The sequence below is a fragment of the Cygnus olor genome, chromosome 4, assembly GCF_009769625.2.
Source record: "Cygnus olor isolate bCygOlo1 chromosome 4, bCygOlo1.pri.v2, whole genome shotgun sequence".
Taxonomy (NCBI): Eukaryota; Metazoa; Chordata; class Aves; order Anseriformes; family Anatidae; genus Cygnus; species Cygnus olor.
The window spans coordinates 51,327,991-51,349,910 of NC_049172.1; the positions used below are offsets into that span (position 1 = coordinate 51,327,991).

Consider the following 21,920-nt stretch of genomic DNA (forward strand, 5'->3'; position numbering starts at 1 on the left):
AAAGGTCTTGAAAGACAATAAATTATGTAGCCCTATTCTTCTGTTCGCAGACTCATTAAATATGACTGAAGAATTTAGAGAGACGTTGGTTTTCCTTTGCAGAAGCCATTCTGGTTTGTTCCTCTTTAATAACAACAGTGATCTGAATCCTGCAATTTTGTTTGAGCATTAGCATTGTTCATTTTGCTGTTTCTGAAGTGATGCCTACTAGGTCTGAAATTGCACTGGCGATCCCTCTAATGTTTTAGTCGTTTGTTTGTCTGAAGACAGCCCTTCTACTGTCAGCTGGAGAAAATGATTTTAACTGAGAATTTAAATATTGTTGTTAGGTCATCTTCACCAATACCAAGTGATTGATGAGTATCAGCAAGTCCTGGTTAACACACTGTCCTTTAGTTTATTATCCTGCATCAACATCTCCTTCTTTTGATACTCATCTGGGCAAAGTTAACCTCCCCAGATTTCCTTCAATATCTCCTCTCCCATTTTGCAGTTTTCCTTTATTGTTTCTTTTGTTTCTTAGAAATCCAGAAAATCCAAGAATTTTGTATCCTTGGGTTTTCTTATTCTGATAGTTTACTATTATTATTATTCTTTCATACTTGCTTTTCAAAGTTTTTATAACATTTTTTCATCTATTGTTTTATGATGGACTTCTGTTGCTTACAGCAAAAGTCAGATTAGCTACTATCTGAATCCAGTGTGTCCTGATACCATTCTTGTTCTTGTGTCATTTGAGAAATCTCACTGGTGCTGATTTTATTTTAAACTATTTTTAATGTCAGTCTTCTGTGCCTTAGTATCCTAATCCCAGAAATCTAACAACAACAAAAAATTTTGCACTATTTATTCTACATGCTATATTAGCTGTAATCCTCTACCTCCTTAACTGCTAGCAAGCAGGTGGTCCTACACAAGGCTGAAATTATGTGTTTTTAAATCTTTATTGTAAACTGCCTCTGTAGAAAGAAGTTGTCTTGTAATCCTGCAAGTACCCTTAAACTTCTCATGTCAAACTTTTCTCAATAGTCACATTAATTGTATAACATTTCATTGATGGGATGAAATTTTATAGAATAGTAAGAATTTTAATGGCTCCATAAACATCAGAATGCAAAGGCACAAGAATTCATTGCATATTTGTGAAACACAGTCCATTTGACAGATCAATCCATAACAAACCTAAAGACCATGGCTGTTTTCAGGGCAAAAGGACTTCACAGAGAGAAAGGGACTTGGAGATGGGCTGGGATTACTTTATTGCTTAGGGGTACAGCAAACCTGCTCCTTGGAGCCAGTGCCACAAGCTGCAGCAGGAGAGCTGCTCTTTAATAAATGCATGTTCTCTCCTCTGAGCTCATGCCTCTGCCATCATGCTAGGATGCTGCCTGCTGTGTTAATCCGCCAATAAAGAGACCTCAGGTCATATACTAATATGTGCCTTTACCTTCTGCCAGCACCCCCAGGACTGGCTATTAATTTTCAAGTCGTTGAATTTTCACTTAATGTACTGCAGCTCTCTGAAGCGTGGTGAATTTCTTTAACCATTAAAGCAGCTGTAAACTGTGCGTATGGAATAATAACTGGATGATGATGCATAAAGAAACAGGAGAACCCAAACCAAAACAATACCTTTCATCGGAATAACCACTGAATGGGGCACTAGTTGCATTTCTATACAGTTTTGACTCAAAGGAGGATGATGATGATGATCACAACCAAACAGGTTGCTCCATGCTGAGAATCAAGCAGTGCAGTTACTCCAGGAGTGCCCAATAGACAGCTGCAGTCTGGGACACCTCCAGAGCCAGGGAAGAGTTAGGGGGAGAGACTGGGGGGCCACCCGACCTGAAGCACAGGAACGCGCGTAGTTTCCGCGCTAGTCCCGCCGGAGGAAAGGGCTGCGGGCGCGCAATGGTGGCCGAGTTTCCGCCACTGCAGTTGCCTCACAATTTATACAAATCGCTTTTCTTTTTTTTTTTTTTTTTTTTCGCCTACTCTTCCCCGCAGGTCTCCCGCGAGGGGCAGGAGGAAGAAGCAACAAGGGGAAGGAGAGGTGAAAAAAAAAAAAAAAAAAAAAAAAAAGCTCGTTTTGCATTTTATAGCAAGCCCCTATGCGTTTTGTAGCATCGTCGGCTCCAGCCCCCGGCCTCCCTTCCCCACCCCGGGGGCGCTCCGCGGCCGCGCAGAGCCGTCTGCAGCCTCCGGGCTTGCGCGGCTCTCGTTTTTGGGGTGCACGCAATTCCCGCGGTTGCACTTGCGCGCCGCCTGCCTCCATCGCGGCTCTAGGGGGCCGCGGCTGGAGGGGAGGGCCCCTGGGGACGGGCGGGGGGCTGGAGGCTGGAGGCTCCCCCCATGCCTGCAGCTGGTGCCGCCCTCCCCCAAAATCGCGGTCGAGCGGGGCCGCGCAGTTCCCGCGGGTCTCCGCGCAAGGGGACCCCGCGCATCCCCTCCCGGCTGCGGGTCCCCGTTTGCCAGGGCCGAGGTGCTGCCCCTCAGGCTAAAAAAAAAGATTAATATATATATTAAAAAGCCTAATATATATACAATACGTAGCTTTAAATATATATTAAATATTTTATACATCACACACATATATATTAAAGATCTGTTTTATTTCCCTCTTTGGAGAAAATAGCAAATCAATGCCTCTCTTTCCCCCAAGCATGTTTCCCTTCTAGTAAGGAAGGCTCCACCTCTGCTAGGGATTGATTCGTCCGGCGGTTTTTAGGATAATTTATGGAGCAACCTGATGAGCCTATTGGGCGAGTTGCTCGGTCCTTGTAGAGTGGGTCCCTACCTGTTTGGGTGTTTTATTTTATTTTCCCCCCCCCCTTTCCCTTCCCCTCCCTTTGCCTGCCGTGTGCCGCGAAGGGGGGGGGGACGGTGGGATTGGCAGGGTCGCCGTTCCCCAGCCTCTCCGGAGAAAAGTCGGGGAAAGGAGAAGCTCCCGCACGCCCATGGATGCGTGGGGGGGCCCCGCGCCCCTCTGGAGCTGCCGCCGCGGGGCCCGGCTGCTGCTGCTGCTGCTGACCGTGCGGCTGGGGAGCGGGTGAGTACGGCCGGGCACCGCCACCGCCAGCCCGTCTCCTCCCGGGGAGGTGCCGGCCGGGCTTGGGGAGGGGAAGGAGGCGTGCTAAGAAACTTAAAAAAAATAATAAATAATAATAATAAAATTTTAAAGGTGCTTCCTTCGGATGCGGGGGAAGTCGGCACCGGGAAAGTAAAAGTTCTGCCGCATCCCACTTGTTCGTGGGAGCGTCGCATCACCCGGCCGGCGCAACAAGCGGACCCCCCGCCCCGGCTGCGCTCCCACGGGTGGGGAGAGTCTGCCCCCGCCGCGGGTGGCAGCGTGCTGGCACCGCTCGTGGTGCTGCTACCTTTTCTTTTTTTTTTTTTTTTTTTTTCCTCTCCCCTTTTTTTTCCCTAGCGCGCCGCCTGTGGGGTGCGCGCAGCCGGGGGTGCCGCCTGGCCTTGATCCTGCCCAGCCCTGGCTTGCGGGATCGGGCCCACGCGTGCCGGGCTGCTGCTGCTCAAGTCCGCCAAGTTGGAGACGTGCCTTCCGAGGGAGAGTTGCGAAATTTGGGCTGGAGGGTCTCAAGACACAACAGTTTGGTGCTGCTGCGTGTTACTAGTGCCCGTAAAAAAATTAACAAAAGGCAATCTGATCGTTCAACGGCATTAATAATTCAGAGGTAATGTGCATCATTCCACAGGTTATACTCTCCTAAAAAACACAAAGCAGTATCGAAATGGTATTCGGTTGTTGCTCAGTGTCTTCGTAAAGGAAGACCAAATTGTCATTCCAAGAGGCTATAGCATATATATACATATATATATATATATAAAGACTGGCTGAAAAAGAAAAAAAAAAATCCATAAACTTTTTTTTTAAATCCATTAGAATGTAGACCCCTTCGTCATGTTGAATGATCATTTATCAATCTGTGTGAAGCGTGTTCATCTCAGCTCATCTCTCATCTTCAGAAGGCTGCTGTGTTATCCCATTTAGAAACCCTACTGATTATACTTTCCTTATTCTGTCTTTTAAAACCTTGGCATATTATGGAAATATTTTTCAAAAGCATTGATGGAAATTATACCAGTGCAGCTGTGCATCTTCAGAATGCTTCTTAATGAACATATTGTACCTCAGGTATGAAAGAAATTATCAAGTGGTTTGAGAGAAAAGAATATGCATGCTAATTTATCAGTTCAAAGGCTTGGTTACAAAGGAGGAGGACTAGCTTAAAAAAAAAAAGTTTTTTGTTGTTGTTTTTTTTGTCAAAGTGTGGTTGTGATTACAAGACTAGGTGTTAGATTATTATGTTTACATCTCATTAATGGTCGCATGTATAAAGAAGTTGATGAGAAGTCTTCAGTGAGAAAAAGGAGTAACTTACATGCATCTTTTTATTTTGTGCTTCAGAACATCTCAGATAAAATGCACCCTTTGGTTTAAATATGCACATATCTGAATCAACGTTTTTCAGCCTTGCCTTTCATTCAGAGAATACATAGGAAAACGGTGTCTGTTGAGAGATTTTGTTGTTGCTGTTGTTATTTTTTTTTTTAAGTAACCACAAATGGACATGTTTTTCAGACGTTTTCCTGATTCTCTGATGTGTATTGCATTACAACTCAGGGTGTTTGCAGAGAGCTTGTGAGCTCTAGCGTCCTTTAGCAGCCTGCCACAAAGTATGATGGAAATACTATTTCTCTTCTCTGGCTGCCTTTCTGTAGTTTCAGCCAGAGCTTTTCATTGAAGTCCAAACGAAAAAACGTAAAAGCAATGCTTTTCTCAAGAATAGACTAGGCCGCACCAATTCTAGCTGGTTTTCCAAAAACATCCTGCAGGAGCCAAGCCATCTTTCAAGACACAGTTTTTAAAGGCTGCAAATTGCATAACTTTTCATATACATAGAATGGTTTGGGTTGGAAGGGACCTTAAAGACCATCTAGTTCCAACCTTCAGTTATACGTGTTGTTTTGTGTTGAGTGTGGGTAAAAGTTACTGCAGATGTGACGTGGAACTAAAGCCTAAGAAAGGAAATTTGAAGTTGACTTCAACCATGAGTTTATCATTTTTAGTGTATTGCCCCCAAAGCCATAGCACACCTTCACTGAAGGAATTTGCAACAGTTGAACTCTGACCCGTAAAACAGTTGTTTTCCCCTAGTTCTGCACACACACCACAAAGAGACCAGAATTGCCATTGCACTCGGTGTAAGTTCATGAGCTGGTATTTTGAAGGGGGATGTCTTCAATAGCTGGTATACCTTCTACAGAAGTGATCCTTTCCATTAGGTATGCGCAAGAAAAGAGTAGTTACCCAGCAGTCACCGCAGTCCTACAAGTTCAGCACACTCATTATTCTTATTAATCTCATATAAACAGATATTTCTTGGGGAGACCATAGGGTTGATAATAAAATTAATATTGTTTTCCTAGTTCTAAATATACAGGTACAGCTAAACTGTCACATTTTTTAAAAATTTCTACTGAGTAGAGCAAGAGTTCAGTTGGAAGGGACCTTCAAAGATCATTAAGTCCAACTTCCTGACCTCTTCAGGGCTAACCAAAAGTTAAAGCTTATTAACGAGGTCATTGTCTGAATGCCTCTTGCTGTTTTAAATGATACCTGTCGGTCAGCATCTATAACAGCATACTGTAAGGTTTACTTTATTTTGCTATACCTTCTCTTTAGTTTTGGCGGTGGCTGTTCTAAAAAGCAATTATAAATGCCCCATCACAATGGGACTGTCGGCAGGTGCAAATGTCAACTAATATTTTCTTTTCCATTTCATAGCATCTCATAGGAAAATACTTATATAATACAGCCTACATTTTCTTCTTGGATAAATTCATGGATCAGAGTTAAGCCTGTCATAACAACATGGGTTTCTTAATGCTTGATAATAGTGGTTTAGTGTTTCATTTGAACATCTGTGATGTTTATTCATTATTATCCTCACTCATATATGCTTTGTTCATGATGTGACAGTGAAGAACTTGTTATTTATTAGCACCAATTGTTTAAAAAGTTCTTTATTTCATTAACAGTTCATAATCTTTTTTGGGGGTGTTAATATAAAGTTTAACTAGAAATAGTTAAACATTAAGAATTACTATTATTTATGCATCATTTTATTTTCCTTTATTGGATTTAAAGGAAATTTTCAAACTATGGCAATCTAAAAATGCTCTCATAGTAAATTAAACAACATTTTCAATTGCTTTTAACTTTCTGCTTGTTAAATATTCTGTTGTTGTTGCTTGCTACCAAGTCAAACTTTTTTTTTTTTAAGCTGGGTAGAAAACATTAAAGATGAGCACTCATTGACTTTGGTCAACTTTTTCATGGATACATGTCTGACCACGTAAATGACAAGGGGATAGAAGGACCTATGTTTTTTCTTTGAAGTTACAGAGGAATTGTAATAATTTGGGTTTAATGCAACACCTAATTTCTATGGATAGTATGCAGGACTACCTAAATGGAGAGAACAGAGTACCTTGGCATATGTGCAGTTGGAAAGTGAGTTGCCCTGGTTTGTGCTACCATATATAGCTGAAGAGGTCATGTATTTTGAACTCACAGAAAAAAAGAGTCTGCAAGTTGCCAAGATGAGCAAACAACCATTTTTTATAGTAACATTTATGAGAGAAGAATGTCTGGGCTTTTTAATTACTTGCTTAGTCCTTTTTTGCAAGGCATACTAAATAGATCATGCACTTAAATAAAATGATAATATCATAACATGTGTGGTAAAAAGTGACAGAGAGAAGTTATGATTACGAACAACAGTATGTAGCACATTGACAAGAGCCTTTGAAAGGGTGGTGGATGGCAGCGGTGCTAAGCTTTATTTCTTAACAATTTCACTTAATAGTAAAAATTTGTAAGGAAGAATAGCTCAGATGCAATTGAATTAATCTGCTGATGACATGGAAACCCTGATTTTGCAGTTTTACACATGTGAGTGCTTCTATTAATAAGTCTGAAAATAGTGTGGTGAGTTCAGTGGCCTACTGGCCTATGTAAAAACCTGATTCTACATATTTAAACTTAAAATGGTAAATCATGCACTGAAGAGGATGTTGTGATATAGGTGACTGGAAAGACTAGATACGTCTCTCCAGTGCTCCAAGGAGTTGATCAGAATGGAATTTGCTTCAAAGAGGGAAATCCTAATGATTGGCAAAGATGAAAATAAATACTTCATAAAATATGCTTTCATTGATGTATGTTAAAGTCTGCAGGATCTGTTGTGATAATCTGGTCCAACATAAGAATAAATGAAGATGCAGAACTTGACTTCTGCATCAGGTTTGTTGCTTCAGTATAACTGTTCTAAACCCCTGCACACACACTCAACAAGAAGGAATCCAGTGAAGTATTTTACGGTATTTCTAGTCTTAGGTTCTTCTAGCTTCCAGCCACTGGATTTTCTGCCTTCTTCTGCTAGATGAAAAAGTCTCTCTTCCTCTCCTCCTCTCTTCCTCTCCGCCTCTCTTCCTCTCCGCCTCATATCCTCTCCTCCTCTCTTTCTTCCTTTTCTTCCTTCCTTTTTTTTTTTTTTTTTTTTTTTTTCTCTTCCATGTACCACATGCTGCAACTGTCCCAGCCACTTTTGAATCCAACGTGCTTCAGTCCATCTCTTGGCAAATCCATGACCCCGTTTGTACCTCTGATTTTTTAGGGCAACCTCACGGTGTGGACCCATGGCTGGAGATGCTCTTAGGAATGGAGCATGGTCTGCAGCACCTTGAAGAAATCTCAGAGCACCTAAAATTAATCCTGAAGATTCTTAAGGGAATCACTATCTTGGTTAGAATACATCCTGTTTTCTGTTTTCACCATAGTCTTTCATGACATGTGGGTTACTTCCTTGCTCCAAAAAACTTCCTCACCTCTCAGAGATGAGCAACTGTTGAGTGATCTAGTCCAAAATGAAAGTTTTATACAAATGTGTCACAATCAGAGATATTCAGCACAGGGTGGAATTTTCCATTAAATTGGATTTACCCAAGCTATAGCTGGAATTATTTCCTTGGTATATATAGTTTAAGAGGCAACTTGATAGCGGCTTACATTTTTCTCTCAGATAAGTAAACTGAGCTACTTAAATTTCTTCAGCAAATATTGAATTATTCATTTAGACATTTTTTAAACCCTTTCCAATTTTTCTTTGAAGAGCAGACCTCAAGAATGGGTAGATTATACAAATATTAGCCTCACTAATGGTATATACACACAGAATATTACTCCCCTACTCCTGCTTAATACTGCTGAGGTAATAGATCCCGGGATTAGCTCCAGTACTGCCCTGGTGTACCTCGTGTTCTTTTTGCTTTCTGCCTTGATTCTCAAATCCTTTTCAGTGCCACTGCATTCCTCATTCCTGGTCGGGTGTGAATGTCTTTTCGTGGTCCTAAATCATATGCAGTCATTCTTGTTTTCAAGAAGATAGACAGAAATTGTGGATAGAAAAGATCTGAGGTAACACAAGATACATCCCCACCAGATGAAATTATTCAAAGTCTTAAAAAGTGGCTGATTGTCCATATAATATGGTTTTCTTCTTATTTAAGGCAGTGTACCATGAGGGATTAAGTCTTATTATTAATAATGTAATATTATGGTCCAATTTATCTTTCAGAATAAAGTTCAGCTGGGTGGAATTTATATTAGGAAAAGTTGTAGTATTAAGTATTAATTTAGGTTGCTAACTCTGGCACTGTAAGTCATGACAATTTTTTTTTTCTCTTCATTGTGCAGTGTCACATTTACATTGTAGAATGAATTAGGTAGACATTTTTTAAAAATAAACTATTCTCAAAGTTTTCCTTGATGGAGAAATGTACTTGACCTCACCAACATATAGACATTGAATATATACCAGATTGTGTCAGACCTGCTGCAGGTGAGCTATGGAGTCATATCTTAAGATCAAGATTTTTTGATGAAGACCATCCATCTGATGGCCAGCAGGTTTCATCCAGCAGGGGACATTTCTGACAGTCATAAGCTTTATTCACTGTCTGACAAGAGGCAGAATGCTTCTCTTGTAAAATATATGTGTTATATTTAATACACAATAAATTACACTGGAGAAGAGAGAATTTTGCTTGCAGAGACAGACAGCAAATTTTATCTTGCATGTTTTAGGTATTGCCACTAGCCCTTAAAGAGCGTATTTGCCTCTTTGTATGATTATTCATTAATTTCATTGACCTTTGGATTAGTCCGCAATTGCCTAATAACAATTACACAAAAATTTCAGAAGAATCCATTAACTCTCTTTCTCTTGGGGATAAGTTGTCATTGTCTGGTTACAGAAGGTGTATGGCTTTTTCTATGGTATTGAGCCAGATTCACCTATACACTGCAGTTATGGTATGCAGTTCAATACAAGTCTCTGGTCCTGTTGCTACTTCAGTCTATATATATTACTTAAACTCCTGGGGAAGGAGACTGGTACTTGCTCAGGTGTGTGTCATTATTTGGAAGTATTTTGAAGAAGCTAGTTTTTGTGAAGGGCTATAGTAGATAACTAGTTACCTGAAGATTTTGCAGGAAATATGCAGTGAATTGTGTTAGAACAAATGTTTGCATGAGTATGCAGAATTATCAGTAGCTTATATAACTGAAATTACCTCATGAAGGAGAACTTGTTTATATATTTCTTGTGATGCAGGAGACATTTTAAAGTTGAAATCTAACACTGTTGACTTTGTGATTTGATTAATGTTATAGTGGCTGTGGGATGGCATTTAATTAGGGTAACTGCTTTTTATTAAGGTTATGGATCTCAGTATTCATTTATGTTAGGTTTGTTTTAGGTCTAGTTCTACTCTGGAAAATGTTTCTTCAATCAAAGCACTTAACCCACCAACAATACATCAGTTCATTCTGAACCCGATGATAATTAACCTTTCATCAGTCAACTGCAGATAAAGATCTGCAAGAGATCTTCAAGAGACTGCAGATAAAGATCTGCAGTCTCTTGAACTGGATGCTGATTTGTGGCACATGGATTTATGTGTGTTTGTCTTTGTGTGATGATTCTAGTCTGAAAATCCTAGGAGGTCTGATACTGTTGTGCTTAATGTGCTCCAGATATCCAGAGGTGATGCCTTTTCATCATCATGTCCTTCCTTAGTAATTTGGGAACATTTTGTCCTTTATTTAGTACCATTTGTCTCTTTTCAGTCATATCTACTTAGACTCTATAATTTGCTATGGTTATCCTTTTATCTTCTGTTCTCCGAAGCTCAATTTCTTTCCTGCTATTTGGTCTGAAGGAGCACTGGAATATGGCGTTTTATGTTTTAATTACTTGATTGCATGGTCTGACCAAAACCCACAAAAAAGGTGAGACTTACCAATTGAGAAAGCAAAACTTAACAATGTCCATTTCATTCAAATCCATCTGAAATAAATCTCCCTAAGAATTTTAGTAATTTACACTTAGTTTCAGTCAAGACAGTATCAATTTTCTTAAAAACTACTTTATCTTCTTGATAAGTTTTATTTTCTTTTGCATATAATGGTGGGAAGACTCTCCTTAGAAGACAATTGGTAGGAGAAGATAAATGTATATTTCTCTAAAAAACAATTATAAAGGCAGAATGCTCTTCATCTGTAAGATTAAAATATAGATAGCATAAGGGCCTCTATTATTATTATTTTTTTTCAGCTAGCAATAGAAAGGTTTGTACTGGAAAAAAGGAAGGACCTACTTACTGAAGATAATGGGCACTTTCAAGTACTTGTCTAGGCAAAGAACTGCTTTAAGATATTGTAATAACGATTTTCTGAGAACAGAGGAAGAAGAATACTTCCGCTGTGAATGTGAATGTTATGATCAATAAGTTACACAGGTTTTGTTAGCCAAAACAAAACACACAACACATTCTGCAAGTTTGTAATCAGAACATAGAATAATTGGTGTGAAGAAAGAGGACTAGTGATAAATGTGTCCTGTTTCCTCACTTGTCTGGGGCAGAAAAAGAGCTGCTCAGAGCATTGGGAATAATGATGTTAGTATAGCCATTGTTGAAGACAATTTATTTATTTTTAACCTGTTGAAAGACTGCTTATACCAAGTTCATATGTTTGATGGCAGGGCTGCCGTTCAGAGGGCCCCAGAGCTGATGGTAGAATGGGTCGAGAGGAATATTATGAAATTCGTTGAGGATGAATATGAAGTTCTGCAGCTGGGCCAGAAGCCCCCTGGCAGCAGAACAGGCTGGGGACTAATGTCTGAGGAGCAGCTCTGCCAGAAAGGACCTGGAACTTGTAGTGGACAGCAGGGTGCCTTAGCAGCAAAGGGGGCCAGCAACATCTTGGGCTGAACAGGCATGTACTCAGGAGGTTGAGGGAAGTGATCGTCTCCCTCTGCTCAGCACTTGCCAAACGACATATAGCCACTGCATCCACTTTTGGGTTTAAACAGGAGAGAACTTAGCAGTGGGCCGTCAAGCTGGTCAGGCAGGAAACCTTGCCCTGTGACGAGAAGCTGTGGGACTGGGGCTTGTTCAGCCTGTAGAAGAGGTGGCTTCGAGGGACCCAATAGGAACCCCTAGCACTTACAGGAAGGTGATTAAGAGGACAGTGATAGCGTCTTCACAGTAATGAGCCGTAAGAGAATAAAGAACAATGTTGAAGAATTGCAATAGGAAAAGACCCAATAAGGTATAAAGAAAAAAAAAAAATCACTCTAAGGATAGATAATCTGTGGAACATGTCCATTAAGGCTGTGGGATTTCTGTCCTTGGAGTTTTCAAAGACCCAAATGGATTAAGCTTTAAGCATCCTGGTCTGAATTCAGCATGAGCCCTCCTTTGAGTTGAAGTTGACTTCCCAAGGTCTTTTCTAAAGTGCGTGATTCTGTGGGAAATAGCAAGAATTAGCAAATTACCTCTTTTTTTTTTTTTTTTTTTCCCCATTATTGTTTGCTATCTTACTCATATGAGGTTCTTGCTCCCTGTTTTATAGTGTAAAAGAAAAGGGGTGGAGAGGTGCAGAAACAGCTACTTGTCCCCATCAGATTTACAAAACTGGGAAGAGTATTTTTGTGACCACATATGAAGGTAAACTGCTATTTTTACTAAGGTGGTCAAAGTGCTTTATCAGACTTAATATGTTTGAGAAACCAGTAGCTCTGAACTGGCACAGAGAATTACCTATATGTGGACAGATAGATGTGATAATTTGATTAGAATGATGATGATAATTTCTGTGAGAACTTTGAAGCAATTCGAATTAATAAGAACAAATTTGACAAGTGTCATTTGAAATAATATAACATTATATAAAGTTGACATAGGAGGAGAGCAATTTGTGTTGGTCTCAGAAAAAAAATTGTTCTGTATCATATCTTTAATAATACGTGTTGTTCTGAACTTCAAAAATTCATGTTTCTATAAATGTTCTTTGGAGTCAGGTTGTGCCTTTGTTAAGTGTTCAGAGTTAAGTCTAGTTGTATTGTTCATATTAGTTTTTGTTATACTACTATATCACCGAGATGTTGAAGATCATTTTACAAGAAATGTAATAATGCTTTTAAGCGAAGGTCTTACTGAGACTACAATTAATTGTACTGAACTTATTGTGTGTGGGAGAAAAGTTTCATATCTTTCAGAGGTGTACTTCAAAGCTGTAATCACTCAGAAAAGCTTGATCACCTGATGCTTGTGATATGCATTAAGATGCCACGAGTCTGATAGTGTAAGCACTCAAATTTGTAAGCAACACTTTCCATTACATGAATTGTTGAAATGCCAGCTTTTGTTTTGTTAGGTGATTTTCTTAAACAAAACTTTACCCATTATCAAATCGGTAAGTAAACTTCTTTATTAAGTTTAACCTAAAAATTGAATGTTTCTCTATGATAAGAATCTGTTTTTTTTTTAATTATTATTTTTTTATTATCATTATTATTTTTCCCATAATTTTCCCTGATAATTTGAATGCTGGTTTAAGGGGAAAATTCATCCCTTCAGTAAAAACTTGTGAAGAAGAAGGGAAAGAGGAAACAAGGCAAGAAATAATGAATAGCCAGAAAATATGAGATTAGAGAAAGAGAAGAACATAAGTAAGTATGTATATACAGAAGAAGAATCAGCCTAATGGTATCTGGTAGGTATACTGCAAAAATATTTTAAAAAGCTATATTAAGTAAAACGGATACTTCAGTGGGATAGAAATGCATTTTGACACACAACAAGATGCCAGACTCTGGCAAGGCAAAAAAAGCAGGAGGTAAGGGAATAAATTGATAAAAGCACCTGAGATGAAATGGATGGGGAGAAAAGAAAAGAGATGTTTTTGTCAAGAGAATGTCAAACCACTTTAAGAAGAATGAAGATGAAGGAATATGTCAGTGAGTCTATATCCCACAGGATTAGAACGAGCTAGTAATGCTTCCCGGATACATGTTTTCAGTAGCCACATTTCTTTGTTTGCAGTTCCAGTATTTTCCCAGGAATTTTCTGCCATGAATAAAGCATACTGGTGAAGAAGCTGATGATGAAGTGCAAAAGAGTTCTACTGAAATTTCATACAGCAGATGAGTATGAAGTCAGTCATCAAGTTTGGAAGTTCTGGAGAGATGCCTAAACAATACAGTACTTACAGCAGCAGAAGAAAAAAAATCAGGAAAGTCTTTGAAGAAAAAATGTTGTTGTGTCCTATTCTAGCAGTCATGACTATGTGGTTCTGCTGCTATTGCTATTGCTGTGAAAAAGGGATATTTTTGTATGTGTAGGACTCTGAGTCCTGAAGGATACTGCAAGTCTGTTTCAGGTTCTTGCTTTATCTTAGGTAGATCCAAGAAAATATGCTATTATATATTTTAAATTACTCAGATAAGAGCGATTATTCTTTCCTACCATGTTGAAGTTGTATTTTGCTCTATTTGTAACGAAATCTCTTCTGTCTCAGGCAATGTTTAAACTTGTCATCCTTCTACAGTTCAGATTTTCATCTATACCTGGCCCTATGCCTTGGTCATTCATGTGAAACATGTAAGAACTTACCTTTTTACCTTCAGAATTAGAACCAGCACCAGCACCTGTAAAAGTGCCTGAGTCTGCATATTGGGTTGTCAAATCCCATGCTTTGTTTTTCAGCAACGCTTTAGGTCTTTTTTCATAGTTGACTAGGTCATCTGATATCTGAACTCTCACTGATGGGGCCATGAAATACACTTTTGTATTGTATCCAAGCTTATCATGTTTGGTGTTCTAGAGCAAGATCATGTCTGGTTAGATATCTGAGAGGTTGGAAGCCTGCCCTGGAAACCTTTGTCTGGACTAATTTATTGTGAAACAGTGTCTGGTTAATTGCAGGATATCGACAGACTTCTGAAGTTGTATTTTTATTATCGATGTATTCTTTCATATTTGCAGTTTGTGAAACATTACCATTTTGTCTGAAAGTTGAAAACCATTTTTTTTTTGAAGTACCGTAAAATAGAGATTAAATTTAATTATACTTAGAGGACATACTACTAATATGCTGGGAAGCACAACCAGTGAATAACAGTTGTATTCAAGCATTTTTTGTGATTTGTTAGTTGCTTCTTGCATTAAATATATCAAAAATATATAGGCTTCTAGGACCTTACATATAAGAAGCAGAAAAGTGCACTTACTGATTGTGGAGTCTTTTAATTTTTTAAACTTTCTGTTGTGGACTTTATTCTTGTCAAGATGGTCATGACATGGTCTTCACATTTGTGCTCTGTTCTATCATTATGCAACCTTTTGAAACCTTGGCAGGCAATGTGTGCTGGGAACTTCCTTTCTCAGGTCCCAGTCACTACATCCAATGTAAGCTGTCTATTAGTTGTCTGTGGTTTGTGAAGCACTGATTTCCTCCCCTTATCCTTTCCTTTCCTTTGTAAAGCCTCTGCATGCATCTTTAGCTGCTGAACCAGTTCATTCGTCAGGCAGAAGAGCAGCATCGAGACTGGTCTTTTAGAAATGGAAATATTACGTCATCTGCTCATTAAAAGGAGCTTTCTCTTTCATCCTCAGCTTTGACTTCTGTTCTTCTTTTAGCTTGTCTCAGAGAGTCAGATGAGTGGAATGCTCTGTGCAAGGCAGTGTGTCCAGTTTACCAACAGGAGAGAGTTAGCAGTGCTTCTGGAGTAAAATGGGATTATGCTCATTTTACTCAGAGGAAATGGAAGGCATGAAGTGTCAGTGGAGATAATACAGGTTTTCTGGCCAGTCTCTATTGCTTCTCCAAAAGTCTATAGGTTCCCCGTAGAGCAACCCTACCTGGAGGACTGGGAACCTTTGTGTGTGTTGGGTGGGAAGAGGAGCCTGGGAGTGGGTAATGAAATTGATCCTCATCTGTGTTTAAATACTCCATCTATGCTATGCATATAGTTCTATATGTAATACTTTCATATGCTGATGCAAATGGCAGTAGCAGCAGTCTCACTATATCCATTTTTTTTTCAGTTCCTTATATAACCTGAGAGATGTTAATTGCAACTTAAAGCTCATCTGATTGTTTTTTCTCATACTTAAAATAGAACAAAGACCTGTGATATTAATGTCTGAAGATGTACATGCTGCCTGATATTGGAAAGACTTATTCAGTCATTAGTTGCTTGTGCTGAGGGATTTATTAGTCATGGTAATGTCTCCAATTAGTTGAAGGACAGAGAGCATAATTAGGGCACTTTGTGCCTAATTACTGTTCACTGTATACATGCAGTTACTGTTAAGTTTATGAGGCTAACGGAAGTGTTATAACAACAAGCATGTTAAGAAGTGAAGACATACATACTTAGAGAATTATAAAAATTAGGGTCAACCTAGAAATATTTGAATGTAAAGATGTCATATTTTTGCTCTGAACCTTTGTCTCTCCAGAGAGTTTGAAAAAGACCTACTGAGTGAAATTTGTTGAAAAAAAATATATAGTTTATAGTAAATGGAGAGAGGATCAAGTGTGATGATCTGTGTATAGTGAAATAACCTTTAGATAAACTGGGAACGGAAAAGAACTCCTCTTTAATTGTTTGCCTTTCTTCCCTGGGTTGTGAGAGAGAGAGAGAGGAAAGTGCTATTGTTGAAGTTAGGGTGGAGTTAATTAGCATTAATCTTCATGGGTTTGTAAGATTTATTTCAACTGCAAAGAAGTAAAATGGTGTTAAGCTGAAATTAACGGTTGTTGCTAAATATTTCAATGGCATACCTGAATTTAACACTTTATCTTTTTAGTTTGGAATTAAATTTATTACCCTTTATCCCATTCCAAAACTTGGGGAAAAAACTGGCCTTTGAAAAGTGAATTAAGAGGCACAGAGAATTAGGCCAAAGATAAACAGTTTTGGACCAACTTGTTCTCCAATGTGAATATTTCTTTAAATAATGTGGTCTAGCATCCTCAGTTAGATCCTGGTAACACCTTCTCAACAAATCCTGCTGACTGTAATTCTGAAGGGTTTTCTACCTTTGAAACAGAGTGGGTCAAACCAATGTAGCATGATAAGAATCAGTAATTCTGATTCCTAGAAATGAGTGTATATCCATTGTCTGCCCTTCATATGTCTGTGTGCTCTGCCTGGGAAACTATCTGCTTTATGCGACTTCCCTCCCAACCTCTGAATGGAGGACTCCAGCTGACAGTTGTTGTGTGCTCTGTTTCACTGGAACACATACAGAAAACATTCTATATATTCTGCTCACTTCCTTTTTCCAGCCAACACCATTCCTGTCTTATCTCTCTTGTGTGACTTGCAAGTCAGTGGCTATGGCTTTTGAATCAAAAGTGCAGAAATGTCTACCATTAGCATTGCAGAGAGATTATAGTCTTCATTGCTTGCTCAAAGTGGTCTTGGGCACATTCTAAAAAAAAATAAAAAGGATGGCATTCTGGTAGCAAGATGTCACAGTCAATCATCTCTGTAAAGGCTAGTTAGATAGGATTGGAGAGAGTGAGAATGTCTCCTCACAAATTGTGAATAGCAATAGTGCCTTTTCCTCCACATTTGGATATATTCATTTCTAATCTGCACTGGTTCCTTTGGTTGTTTAGCTAATGGATGAGCAAGTCACAAGGTCTTGAGCTAGCATACTGGTATGGAAGAAAAGAAACAGTTCCTGATAAAAGAACTACCTTAAATGGATTTATTTAGTAGTGTCTGGAAGAGCTGTTGGATATTGGGATGGAATTTTTCCATCTCACCCTGCTATTGTATTATTAATAGCTTTCAGAAACCTATCAGTGACCTCATCTGCATAGTACTTTATAGTTCAAAGTTTTAAAAGTAGATGTCCAGAGATTTTGCCTTAGGCAAACCAGGAAGTACAAATCTGGTATGTACTTGTATATTTCTTTTATTTTTATTAATTTCAAATATATTTAAAGATATTACATGATAGAAAAAGAGAAGTGGAGAGTGGATTGCTTGGAGAGGTAGTGCAGTTTTTTCTCCTTGGAGGTCTCCATGACCTGACTGAATCAAGCCCTGATCAACCTGGTCTGACCTCAGAGCTGTCCATGCCTTTAGCAGGAGGCTGGACTAGAGACTTCCTCTGGTCCCTTCCCACATGAGTTGTCATGTGAATCCATAAATAAAATGAATGCTTCAAAATGGCAGGGTATTTGAGTGGCTGTGCATGGAGGTATCATGGTTGTAACTCTTCTTGCATTTAGGTCGGCATGGGCATTTGGCATGACTTCTTGTACCTTTCATCTTGGCTAAATATAGGATATTTTTAATAATGATGATGCAAAAAGAACATTAAAGGGAGACAAAACTGTGTCCTCATCACTGTGTCATGTATGGAGCTCTGGTAGTTTCCCTGTACTTTCTGTTGTTTAAGGGATGGGGAACAAAAAGGATAAGACACAACGGTCAGTTTTGTAGTGAATGTTTCCTTCTTTAGGGAGCTGCTCATAAGTTAAGTTTTACTCCTCATCATCTTAATGCCTCAGGGAAAAGCTGGGATTGCCTCTGCACTCTGAGGAACCATAAGCTAATTTATATAGTAATTAGATGACATAAAGTACAAACAGGCCAAAATTAAATAAATAAATAAAACAGTGTGGTAATGAAACATGAAAGAGATGGCAATAGGTAGCTTTGAGGGAAAAGGAGTGTACATTTACAAAACTTCACTTCCTACTTCTTTTAGCACTCCCATTAGTGGAATCCTGCTAATGGGGGATGTTAAATATTTAATAGCTGACATTTCTATAATGTCTATGTAGTGCAGTAAAAGGTACATTTCAATTTAAAAGAATGAAAGCACTTTTCAGGTTGTTAGAGGGGAAGCTGATGGTGAACCTTGTATTTAGATTTCTTATTACTTTCAGCTATAATAGACTCTTGTGACTTGTTTGCAGCAAGCTAGGTATGAAAACCTTGATATCCAAGCAGTGCCTTTTGTTCACCTTCTGAATTGTGTTCAACTTACTGAATTGTGGCCAGTTCCCTCTTGCACTTGCCTGAAAAGCAGTTACTACAGTGGTGATAGTCTTGAGTTTCAGCGAGACTTAATAGTATTATGTGAGAGGTGGTGCAAGGTCTTATGGATACAGACTGTTTTGGTGCATTCCGACAAAGGACTACAATAACAACCAGGCATGCCTATTCCATCTCTGTCCTTTCCTGATTTTTTCTGTCCTTTCTCTATGAAGTCGTAGTGTTGTGGAACATCCTGGTGGTCTTCATTCCTGTAGGAAATTTACTGAAAAATTCCAGCCTTAGCCTTGAGTGCAGTATGTTTGTAATTTAGAAGCTCTTTAAAATCATTTTCTAATAATATAGAAATACATTTTTAGTTTTGGTGTACAATACAAATTGGTACAAGGACAGTACTTTGATTCCTTTCCTTTACTGGAATATCTATGCTTATGGTAACATTAGAACTGATTTATATGATTTGCATACCCTCAGTAATAATTGCTATGCAGTGTCCCTTTGTGAAGATTATATGACAGTCAGAGTTACTTCTATCAGTCTGATGCACTTTGCTTGATTTGAAGCCCATAGCAGTTCCCTGAATTATGCTGGATGAGTAATGTAGATTGCAAACTTTAGCACTGGAGGAATACTTAAGTCCACATGCATTTGATCCAAATGGAAAGAAAACTACTTCCAGGCATTCTTTGACCTTTTGGTGATATCTGAGTGAATCTGCAGACATAACCAACGTACTGCCATTTTTTTACTAATGACTTAGCGATAAAATATATATTGCTGCTTATCTAATTAAAAGACAGGCAGTGCATGAACATATAAGTGTTTTTCTTGTGCATTTGTTCCATCTTGATAAAATAGATGGCTAACAAATAATCGTAACTGGAAAGAGTGGTACAGAATTTTAACTATAGCACATATACATGCAGGTATATTTTTGACACGTGGCTGCAGTTTCTAACTGTGAATGTTTCATAGCGTATGGACACAATATTTGTTTGCTTTCTTAAAATTTGAATGGAGTTGAGTGAGTGTATTTGAGGTCTTATTGTTTATGTAATAGATAGATTAAGAGGCTACTAAGAAGGAAATTCTGTTAATGCTTTTGACACCAATATGTGTCTATTATGATGACTAAACATCTATTAGAAACATCAATACCATGAATTGAAAACGGAGTATGTACAGCAAAAAATTTCAGAATTCCATTTTGTGTTTTAAAACAGGAAAAGGTTGACAGAGGATGCCTACTGGTGCTTTTATGAGTTTTACTCATAGTTTGAGTTTTTCTGTGTATGTAATGTGTTAAAGTTTCTCTTGACATATTTATTAGCTTAAAATTTCTCTGCTATAAAATAAAATGTTGGTGTTTCAAATAAGGTACTTCCTCTTTCTGTTGGCACCAGAACTCATTATAAAATACTGTAAATTATGTTCAGTATTTTACCAGTTTCTTCTTCACCTCTTGTGTATTTTGTTTCACTGTTTCTTTTTTTCTAACCTTTTTCTTTTCTTTTTTTTTTTTTTAATTCAATCACCATTAGAGCCGATAAAGCAGATGATGAGGATGATGAAGATCTAACAGTGAATAAAACATGGGTCCTAGCACCAAAGATTCATGGTGGGGATGTGACTCACATACTGGACTCCTTACTTCAAGGATATGACAATAAGCTTCGGCCAGATATTGGAGGTAAGCTCTTTAAATAATTCAGTAAATAGAAGATGTGAACCAGAGATCACCAGCATTTTGCTAAATTTGGCAAAAATGTGTTTAATATGTTATTATGCTTAATGAAGTTAAATATAACGGCAATAAAATGCAGTGGTTTTCTAGACATGATAAAAATAATATACCATGCATGAGCAGAATGTTTGTGTTATATTTATAATCTTTTTCTTATGCAAAGTATTGTTTTCTTGGGACAGTGATCAATAAATCTTTAAAAGATAATTATATTTTGCTTTGTTACTCCAAGATAATATTACAAAAATAATTGTATATATAAACCAGCCACAATTAAATATATATATAGAGAGAGAGTCAGCAGGAGTTTATTAAAGTATTATTCCTAGACATTTTAATCTTACTTTTGAAAGTGAACTGTAAATGTGTATTTTAAAGAGATTGAACTCAATCCACCAGTCCTCTTTCCTTAGCTCAGATTTTGAAAAACTTTGTAAGAATCTATGAAGACAGTTTAGGACTTTTCTTGAAGATTATAGGAAGGAAGATTTCATCACTGTAGTTTAAACTTTGCAGTTAGTAGGAAATCAATTTTGTCTTTCAATAGTCAAAATATCAATTCAGGTATAACTAAGTATAAATATTTTGTAGGATTTGTGCTGAAAACATAGAACACATGAAAAATTCACCAGCTCTCGTCTACCACATGCATACTGGATCAAGCTAAGAAAAATAATTTTATTTCTCTGGGTCTGTTTTCTGAACTGTGGAGGGAGAGGTGGAGGACAGACTTATGTGTTAAATACTTGGTGTCAGAGAAATGCAAAGTCTATAAGCTGCTTATACAATAAACAATTGTACAATCTAGACTTATTTCATTTATGTAGAAGAACAGAGAGATGCAATCCCAGACTGTTTTCTTTTGAAAGCTTCTGACAAATTGTTTTTTTTCCCTAAATTTCTTAGTTCTGTTTTGTTGCTGACTGTTTCTTTGAAGACACTGAATGGCAATTTTTCTTTCCCTGTCATAATAGGGAATCTCATGAAGTTTGCTCTAAGTCTTTCCCTTCACCTTTATTTAATTGAATTACTGTGAACATTTAGACAACAAAAAAACTCTTCAAGCTTATTTTTCTTTAAATTATCAATGTGTAGCAGATGTATAGCATTCCTGTTTTTTTCAGACTGCTCCATGCATCAGACAGCAAAAGAATTATAAGGGAGTAATCTATCTCCATAAAAAATCCTTCTAATGGAAGGTGTACATGAAAGAAACCAGAATTCTGTTTCTCTTCTCTCCCCTTAATATTTTGTAATAAAGAAAGGGAAAACAGAGGAAGAGAAAATTATTCTGACATATCCAACAGGTTATGCACTGGTCTTGGCAGAGCAAAAGCTCTGCCTTTCTGTGAGTAACTCTATGTGTAACTTTCTGGATTTCTAATATTAGTTCCCAAAAGAAAACACCTCCTAACTTCTACCTTCTCTCATATAAATGCTCCCTTTCTTTTTCTTCTTTACTTTCTTGATGGTACACTTTTGTAGTAATTTGACCTTTGCTATCTGGGACTTACCTCTATCCATATATTAAAAGGCTTGTGAACATTAGCCAATGATGAGAACAGGAGACGTTCTGGGGTATTCACATTGTTGTTAGGAGAACAAGTATTAAGGCTGATCCTTCTGGATGGAGGAGAAGTTGCAGAGTTCTGCCACAGGGCAGAAATTTTGGAGAATGTAAGATGAAAGTTCCAGCTTCAAATACAGGCATCTTATTC

The 21,920-nt window shown here is 38.1% G+C and overlaps 1 protein-coding gene across 2 annotated transcripts in view; it reads left to right on the plus strand.

Moving 5' to 3' along the window:
* Positions 1-2,769: 2,769 nt before the first annotated feature.
* GABRG1 (gamma-aminobutyric acid type A receptor subunit gamma1) overlaps positions 2,770-21,920 on the plus strand; it is a 57,277-nt gene continuing 38,126 nt past the window's right edge. For both annotated transcript variants that reach the window (XM_040556193.1, XM_040556194.1), the window contains exons 1-2: positions 2,770-3,052; positions 20,000-20,148. In XM_040556193.1, the coding sequence (XP_040412127.1) occupies positions 2,961-3,052; positions 20,000-20,148 (241 nt within the window). In that variant the 5' untranslated portion in view covers positions 2,770-2,960. The remainder of the gene's footprint in view (positions 3,053-19,999; positions 20,149-21,920) is intronic.